We start from the raw sequence: 9,571 nt of genomic DNA, 5'->3' as shown, positions 1-9,571 counted from the left end.
TGCCTAGGAGTCAAGTCAAGTTTCAGGTCCCATTTGGCATTTTCTTCCCTCTCTCCATCCTCCCTGACTCCTACCAACGCTCCCGCTCCCCTTCGCTCAGTGGTTCGATCCATCTAGGCCCGCCCTCCCCGGGCCTGGCTGTCTGCGCATGCGCGCGCTCCAGCTGCGAGCCACTCGGCTTCGGGGACCCCTGGTCTCCGGGCTGAGGCCGCGTGGCTGCGCGTTGGCTGTCTCCATGGCAGCAGAGACCACGTGGTGAGGGGGCCGCTCACCCCGTTCCTCTGTCCCGTCGAGGCACTGCGGATTCATCTGCACCGCGAGATACCGCCCCCGATCGGGCGCCCCCCAGAGTGCTGGGAACTGGCCCAGCGCCTACCCTTTCTGGCCCCCGCAGCCCGGCGAGGTAGGTGTCGCCGCCCACGGGCCGACGATGACACTGAGCCCCGCGGACGCGCAAGGCTAGCCTGCGGCGCCAGCCAGACCGTGACGAGTGGGGAGCGGAACCCCGAGGCCGCTGCTGGTCAGGGCGGGGGCCGTGGCTCGGGGGCAGCGACCGAACGCTGGTGGCAGGTCGTCAGGCTCGCGCAGGTACCTGCAGGGCCGGGCTTGGGCCCTCCAGCGCTGTCAGTAGCATGGTCTGGTCCGCGGTTGAATGAATCTCACTGAAGCCCTGCCCCCAACCGACGCTCTTTAAGCTCATTTCTTGACATACTTTCTTTAAGATAGGCAATAACCTTAAATGCTTCAGGTCCACTGGGGGGAAATCTGAACTACGGAGCAGCGCCTTCTTTGAGAGAACAGAGTGGAGGGGACTGTGGTCAGCTAGACAGTGTATGCTGCAGCAGCCAGTTGTGGCGGAGGGGACTTGCTGTCCCAGTGCCGTCAGGTCTTCACACTTCAAGAGAACCTGGAGTTCGACAAGATCGATCCCGATTTGTAACACCTGTGCCAAATAAAACTTAGTCCCCAGTCAGGTTTATCTCGCGGGCTACCAGTATGCAGCTATTCATTGTAAAGGCTATTTGGAAGGAAAGTCCTTAATTAAAGAAGAAATCAGGTATCTGAGAAGATGGGGTTTTTTTGTTTGTTTGTTTGTTTTCTCTGTAAAATTAGAAAAGTGGGTTGGATACCTCTAATTCTAAATATGGAAGGAGCTGCACCTTGTAGTGAGGGGGCTGCTGCCCAGATGTTTAAGCAGAAGCCTGAAAAGCTCAGTGATCCTTCAGCAGTAGGAAGTGTAGTCAGGATAAGGTGCTGGTCCCTGGAGCCCCATGACTGTGTTCTGAGGGTTTCATCGTTCCTGAGTCTCTGCTACCAGGCCACAGCCTGGATATTGATAGACATGCATATCAGAGATTCACATCTGATGGGATAGCTTAAAATGCCCCCTTTCCATCCACATACACAACTATGTAAAAACATTTTTCTGAAATGTACAAGACAGGAAGCTGTTAAAAATAAATAAATAAATAAAAAGAGATACCATAAGGCTAAAATTAGAAAAAAGACTCAAAGGCACAGGGCCAGCCTATCAACAGAGTTGCACTCAGACATCATGGATAATCTTTTCCGTTTCTTTTACTACTTTCTTGTAGTAAAACAAACATAACAAAATTTATCATATTAATCATTTCTAAACATACAGTTTACTGGCATCACGGATATTGACCTTGTTATGCAACAACCATCATCCATTCCCAGACTTTCTTCATCTTGCAAAACTAGAACTCTGTTAAACAATAACTCCCATTTCCTCCTTGCCCGGTCCCTGGAAACCATGATTCTGTTCTCCGTCTCTATGAATTTGACGACTCTAGGGGAATCCTGTAGTATTTTTTCTGCAATTACTTATTTCACTTAGTATAAACTCCTCATGGTTCATCCATGTTGTAGCATGTGTCAAACTTTACTTTTTAAGGCTGAATGATACTCCGTTATACATATATGTATCTCATTTTGTCTATCCGTTTGTCCATTGGTGGGTACTTGGTTTGCTTCTACTTTTTGACTATTGTGAATAACGCTGCGGTGAACTTTGATGTACAAATACCTGATTAAGTCTCTGCTTTTACATTTTTGGGTGTGTATACCCAGAAGTGGAATTGTTGGAACATACGGTAATTCTTTCTGTGTTTGCTGTTTTTTGAAGGACTGTACTTTTTAGTAGTTTGCAAATTTTCCAGGGAACATGTATTGCGTTGAGAAGAGATCAAGGGAAAAACCTGACTTTGTGTCCTCAGATTCGCTCCCAGTGTGGAGCGGATGGTCAGTGTGAAGTAGCATCGAGCGTCTTACAGGAATTCAGAAGTGGTGCTGGTGCTTAGGGAATGGGCACGGGCTTCAGACTGGGATTAAATCCTACCCCTGCCACTCAGTGTGCTGTGTGAATTTGGGCACATCGGAGTTTTGGTTTCCACTTCTGTGGAAGAAGGATAATAATACCTACCCTTTCTGGTTTAAAAGAGGATTGAGATCCTGCAACGTAAAATGCTTAGCACCATAAATTGCTCAGAGTAAATACTCACTAAAAGGGCGGCTCTTGGAACCCCTGGGTGGCTCAGTTGGTTAAGCATCTGCCTTTGGCTCAGGTCATGATCACAGAGTCCTAGGATTAAGTTCCTCACTGGGCTGCTTGCTCAGTGCGGAGCCTGCTTCTCCCTCTGCTGTTCCCCCTGCCTGTGCTTTTTACCATTCCTCCCTCTCTAATAAATAAATAAAACCGTAAAAAAGTGGGGGAAGCAGTGGTTGTTATTGCTGGAAGAGCAACAGGACTTTCTGCATAAGTTATGGTTATCTTGTGTCCCCCCACCACCACCAAATTCCTTAGGTCGAAGCCCTAATCCCCGATGAGACTTTATTTGGATATAGAGCCTTTGAAGAGGCAATGAAGGGTCATGCCTGACTGGTTGAGCATGACTTTGATCTCAGGGTCATCAGTTCAAGCCTCATGTTGGGCATGGTACCTGCTGGGGGCGGGGAAAAAAAGGTAAAAGGAGAAAGGAGAAAAAAGAGGTCATAAAGATTAAATGAGGTCATGAGAGGTCAAGCCGTACGACTCTACCCATTAGGTGGAGCCCTAATCCTTGTCTTAGAAGACAAGGAAGACACCAGTGTGCTCCTTCTGCACACACCCAAAGGAGAGGCCTCGTGAGCACGCACCGAGACCACAGTAGGCTGGAAGCCAGCAAGACAGCTCTCAATAGGAACCAACCGTGAGGGAACCTTGGTTTTTGGACTTCCAGGCCCCAGCACGAAAGAAATAAAGTCTACTGTGAAAGCCCCCAGGCTGTGGAATTCTGTTATGGCGTGACTAAGGCTCACCCCGGTCTATGTTCCTTTTCCTTTGCTAGGGTCTCCTCTGCTCTCGGCCAGACTGGATCTGGCATCGCATGGGTGCTGTAGGGCTCTGTCCTGGGCCTCCTTGTTTTCTCACCGTGGTCTCACCAGGTCCTCAGACCTCAAATACCGTGTATACACTGACAACTCCTAGATCTTTGTCTTCTGACCTGACTCCCCATGGAGCCCGAATTGCCTACCCAGTTTCTTCATTTGGACATTTAATGCTGGTACTCTCCAACTTTTTTAACATTACAGCATACCAAGAAAATGCTAATACTTATTAGACAGCACACTGGAAGAAACAGATGAGCTGTGCAGTTTGCAGGGGAAGGCAGCCAGCCCTGGCCGGGGTGGGCGTGGGACGAGGGCACTGTGGTTCTAGGAACCTGGGCCCTACCAGCGGCCCCAAGGACTGAGGGGATCAAGCCTGCAGACATGCCTAGAACTCATTCACAGGGCACACATGGGCTAGGGCACGTTGGTGGGGAATAGGCGTACTCAAACATAGTATGGTCCCAAGTGAATCTTTGTACCATCCATTCCCATCTCCTAACCGGGCTCCCATTCTGCCCGTGGTTCAGGTTCTAAACCTGGCTCCTCTTTCCTCTACCTTGCATCTAGCCGAAGCAGATGCTATTGGCTCCGCCTTCAGAACACATCCAAGTACACTCCTCCCCACTTTGCCAGCCTAGCCCAAACCTGTACCCGCTCTCACCTAGACTGTTCTTTTCCATATTTTATTTATTTATTTTTAAGAGAGCATATGAGTGGTCAGAGGAAGAGAGAACCTTAAGCAGGCTCCATACTCAGCGCAGGGCCCGACCTGGGACTTGATCTCACAACCCTGACAGGATGACCCGAGCCGAAATCGAGTCTGATACTTCACGGACTGAGCCACGCAGGCGCCCCTCACCTCGTCTGTTCTGAGAGCCTCTCCGTTCTTCCTCCTGCCTACTTTGAGTCTTTTCTCCTCACAGCTGCAAGTAACCTTACTGGAATAGAAGTCAGAGCCCTGTGCTCGTCCCCCAGTGGCATCACATCTCACTCAGGATAAGCAGCCAAGTCCTTACCGTGGCCGGAGCAGATCTGGTGCCCAGCTCCGAGCTCCTCTCCTGCCTGGGGATGTTGGAAGAACAAGGCAGAAGGAGCACATCCCCTCTGCATGACGGGGCCACCAGCCAGCCGTGACACAGTTCTCTCCCGTTTCAGCCGTTGTTCGCTTGGATCTCTTAGAGCCGCCACACCACATCCTGTCTGTGAGGCAGTGATGTTTACCCCTAGCCCTGGAGGCCGAGCAGGAGTTGGCACTAGAAGCTCTGAGGGGGGCAAGCCTGAGGGATGCAGAGAAGTGTGGGGCGGCCGGAGTGCACAGGGGAGAGCGGAGACATGGGGCTGGAAGACGCTGGGCCTTCGCAGGTTGTATTGGGGACTTTTCTGATCTTAACAGCAATGGGAAGCCGCTTGTTTATAAATTTATGTCTCCTGTCCTGTTCTCATGTCTGCTTTCCGCTTTCTCTTTGGGGTAATAGGAGGGAAGTGTGGTGTCACTGAACCAGCACAGGACTGAGGGTCGGGGATCCGATAGTAGCTTTGTTGCGCATGATGTGATCTTCTTTTCTCCCCCCATTAAGTGGGAATAAGCTCTGCCCTATCCAGCAACCTAGGAAGCGACTGTAAGGACATAGCAATGACCGCTGCCACAGTTACTGAGCACTTACTGTCCGCCAGAGACTGATCTAATGCTTTATTTGCATTAAGTCTACGAGGTTTGTCCTGTTTTAGGGGTGAGGAAGCCGGCCTATGGAGGACAAAACTCATCCAAAGTCCCAGAACTGGTCAGCGGCAGAGCTGGGTGGGGTTCCCACTCAGGCAGTCTGGCTCTGGACATTGTATTCCTAACCCCCATACTAGGCTGCCTCTCATAGACTTTGCACACCCCAGTGTTTGGGAAAACAGAAAGGCATGAAGATAAAAAGTACCACTCTGGTGCAAAGGGCTTAGTTCAATAATGCAAACAGTTGAAAGCAAACCCAGTCGACCCACTGCAAATAGAGAAAATGTGTCTTCTGGGTTCTACTTTGTGGTTGTCTTAGGTAATAAAATTGATGGCTTCCTGATAATTACCATTAAGAGGTTCCATGAGATGTGCTGCTGGACTTGGCAGATAAAAATCAGACATTCTTATTCTTTCCTGCCATTGCTCAAAGCACCTCTAATGCAGAATTAAGAGGAATCCTTGCTGGAGACTCTGTGCCCTGCCAGATCCTCATGTCATCAAGTTCAGTGAGAAAGAAATCACCTGATAAGTACACAAAGATAATCATGTTCACAAATTACTAATTTTCTTAGTAACTAGATTTAAAGTTGATATTGTTTCGAGAATGATTCCCCCTAATTGACGGGAACAGTTCACTGTACTGTTAGCACATTCAGCCCAGGGCAGAATCCAAAGGCTCAGAGAAAGGTCTGCAGGTGATGGGGGGTGTTGGGGTCAGGGGATGAGTCCCAAAAGGTTCTGCAGAGCCAAAGAGTCTAGCAAAGGCCCAGGGACTAGGTGACGGACACCACCCTTAGCAGAGGAAATACCAGCCAGGGGAGGACTGGCTCATGGGACAGCCAAGGTGCATGGGTTTGTAACGGCACAGATGTGGGTGACCTCAGCCAGCTGCCCTGCGAGCGAGGAATGACTTCTGTGCCTAGAATCCCTGACTTACATCCAAATGGCTTTCTCCAGTCACAGGAGTTTAGACGATGGCATTACTGCAGCTTCTCACAGACCAAAGAAAGGTCCAGATACTGCATCCACATCCCAGCCAGCAGGGAGGCAGGGGGGAAGGAGTAGGGCCAGGGCACCTCCCTCTCAGGATGGGCCCCACAAAGTGTGCACATCACTCCCACGTAGATCCTGTGGGCCAGAAGCTAGTCCGGCTTCTGGCACATGTTTTTATTTTGGGCAACCGTGTGCCTTATTACTAACAAGGGATTCCATTTCTATGAGTGAGAAAGGAAGGGTGGGCATCTGGGGGCTCCCAGCATCCTCGGCCCCCCACTCCAATTCAAGTGAGACTTGCCACTTATGCCTCCAGAGCACTGTGACTTGTTTTCGCGGCACTTACCACTCCGACTCTGCCATCACTTTTACTTATTTGTAAAGCGTCTGTTTTACCCTCCCGCCAGTGGGAGGCGGGAATCATATCGTATCCCCAGTGCCTAGGACACAGTAATGGTCTAGAAATACTTGTTAGCTCACAGATAGGGTTACACCGAACAAACCCAGAGTGTAGGTGGCATTCGAAGAAGAAAGACATTGTCACCTAGTCCCAGTCGCCAGGCAGTGGGCAGATAATTTCACCATGAATTACAGCCCTGTGTCCTGTTAACCCTGTCTTTAGGGTGGGTCCCTGGGCCAGCCCCCTCCTAAGGGCCCCACTGCGGGAGCCAGCCGCCACCACTGCCTGCTCTGCTGGTGGCCGTCCTCACCGCAGGAGCTGGAGGCCTTTCTCAGGCATGAATACCATTGCTGCCAGTCCTGCTTACAGCTGTCCGCGGATTCCACGGATTCCCCTATCTCACCGTGTCCCAAGTCCCCCTGCCTGCCCACCAGAGCCTTGTGTACCCTTCTCTCCCGGGGGCGCACCCAGCCCCTTCCTGACATTTGAACGCTTCTCCTCTCTGCTGTTGTCATTCAGTATATGTGCTGCCAAAGCGAGCACATGCTGTTGTCATTCAGATCTCAACTAAGATGCTGCTTTCTCAGAGTGCTGGCCCTGGCCCAGCAACCAGCTATCAGCACCCAGTCATCTCTCCCACATCACCTCCTACCACTTGGTAGACTTGAACTTGTGCCCCGCCCCCAATGCATAATGCGGACCTAATCTCCCCAAGACAGATTCCGGATGTCAGTTTCTGAGAACATGTAGAAACACTTGGGAGAGACTGGCTCTTGGAATTTGGAAACACCACTAAATGTATCCTTTGAAATCTTGGGGATACGCATCCCAGAACCTCAAGCCATGGTGGGGCCATGGTGGGGCCATGGTGGGGCTGAGGTCTGCGGCCCAGGACCAACTGCTTCCAACAGCAGCTTGCGTCCACCTTCTAATCCCCACAATCCTGGCTTGTTTTGTGGGCCTGGACACATGTATGTATTACCTCATAATGCTAAGTTTACCTGCCACTCAGCGACATACAGATTCCTGGAGCCCCAGAAGGAGCTCTTGGGATCAGTCTGGGTTCACCCAAGGATACAGAGCTCGTGGGGGATATGGATTAGGACCTGCTAAGGGCACTGCCTGGTGCCACTGCGGGGGCTGCCAGGCGAGTCTGAGACCCCAGTGCAGGCTGAGTGCAAGCCGCCAAGAAGCGTGGGCCAGCTCGGGCAGCAGAGGAAGCTGTGTCCACAGCTGTAAATTCTTTCCCAGCGAAGCCTTGGTTCTGCTCTTAAAGCCACTGACTGGAGGAGGCCCCCCCAGATTATCTAGAATAATCTCCCTGGCAAAAAGCCACCCATGATAGGCTTTATCCTATCTCCAAAATGCCTTCACAGCACCACCTACGTTAGCATTTGGGAATAAATGCGGACTTGAGCCTCACCGGTTTGACACCTGCGTGTGCCCGTCTCAGAAAGGCCGGTTCCTAATTTCTATGTGAGACACATTCCAAGTAATTCCAAGAAATGATAGGAACAGTACTGCCCATTTCTCCAAATCCCCAGTTCTCTAGCTCACAGCTCGACAGCAGCGGTAATTAGAACTTGATTTCATGATTATTATTTGTTCACCCAGGGCCGGTTGCTTAGATACAAAGCAATTCATTTTGAGCCAGATTTTTCTAAGGCGTCCCATAGATATTATAATGTTCCAGAAACCTATTCAGTAATAACTCACAAGTAATGGCTCCCAGAGTTAACCTATTTCTGCTTCACACAATACACACTGTCTGACTATCATCAACCACTGTGTAATACTCGGTCAGTAACCAGCTGGTGGGCCTAATGCTACTTACAGGATAGTAATCCACATTTCAGGCGGAGTTTATTCTGCAGGTCTCTAGCAACATTTATTTTGAGGCCTTTGGGGTTGTCATATTAAATTCCACCCCCTTGATTTAAAAAAATATATATTTATTGTAAAAAAATGGATAATACAGAAAGAGGTAAACAAGAAAATAATCACCCTATCCTGCCACCCAGAAGTAGTTATTAGTAGTATTTGGATGCATAATCTCTCATAAATATGCATATATAATATTTATAAAACCATACTATGCATGCATTATACTTCTTTAACTTCACATTTTGTGATCAAATAATCCATGTAACTAAAGTTACTAATACTTTAATAATTTTATATATCTACCTTGGCCTCTCTGTTGGACATTTACTTTGTTCCCACTATAAATACCAGGATACAATCTTGCAACTAGAAGAGGAGTACGTCTTGGACACCTAATACACAACATAGTGATTACAGTCAACAGTACTCTACTACCAACTTCCAAGTTCCTTAGGAGAGTTGATCTTAATTGTTCTCACTGCAAAAAAGAAATCATTATCAGGAGGCGTGGCAGAGGCTTTAGCTGAGCTGCTATGGTAGTAATCATATTGTAGCAAATAAATGTATCAGATGAACAGCTGATGTGAGCTGAAACTTACACAGTGCTGTTATGTCACATATGCCAGGATCCAGGATGAACATCTTTATGTTAGTCTTTGCACACTTTTATGAATATCGCCTTAGTACTTATTCTTAGAAGTGAAATCATAAGAAGAAAGAGTATAAAGTATACAAGGCTTTCGAAAGATATCAACAAATTCTTTTCCAGGTTGTTAGAAAACTTCTAAAAGAGATCTCATACTTGGCACCATTTATAAGACATCATTTGCGAAGTAGAAGGATCAATATAACTATTTCCTAAAAAGCTTATTAACTTCTTAGTACATTTATCTTGAGATGGAGTAATTCTTTATTTTTTTAAAATAATTTGTCTATTTGTTAATGATACAACCCCAAAATTTTATTACTCCTCTTCAGGAGCCTTAAATATGTGGCCAGGACACCAGCTTTCCCTAATGGCTTTCATCTGCCTTTCCAAGTGATATCAAGTGCCAGCATGCTGTCCCTTGGCCTTATCAGTGACAGGGGCTTCAGAAGGAACAAGCCCATTAACGCTAAGTCATTGCGGATGAGGGATACGTCAGTCACCTCAGTAAGCAGTTGATGACCTTCCTCCT

The 9,571-nt window shown here is 48.5% G+C and overlaps 1 protein-coding gene across 9 annotated transcripts in view; it reads left to right on the top strand.

The window, feature by feature from the left end:
• Positions 1 to 150: 150 nt before the first annotated feature.
• Positions 151 to 9,571, top strand: part of UROS (uroporphyrinogen III synthase) — a 31,466-nt gene continuing 22,045 nt past the window's right edge. For 5 of the 9 annotated variants that reach the window (XR_006383376.1, XR_006383377.1, XM_044240717.1 and 2 more), the window contains exons 1-2: positions 315 to 403; positions 4,317 to 4,755. Coding sequence is in view for 3 of the 9 variants with exons in the window: in XM_044240717.1 (XP_044096652.1) it covers positions 4,502 to 4,755 (254 nt within the window). In the remaining 6 variants the exon portion in view is untranslated. Of the gene's footprint in view, positions 404 to 4,316; positions 4,756 to 9,377; positions 9,547 to 9,571 lie in introns of those variants that run through there. The other 4 variants (XM_044240722.1, XM_044240723.1, XM_044240721.1 and 1 more) reach the window with 4 other exon arrangements.

Source organism: Neovison vison, chromosome 2, assembly GCF_020171115.1.
Source record: "Neovison vison isolate M4711 chromosome 2, ASM_NN_V1, whole genome shotgun sequence".
Classification (NCBI taxonomy): domain Eukaryota; kingdom Metazoa; phylum Chordata; class Mammalia; order Carnivora; family Mustelidae; genus Neogale; species Neogale vison.
The sequence above is the reverse complement of the archived record's forward strand: the minus strand, read 5'-3'. Positions and strand labels throughout refer to the sequence as shown.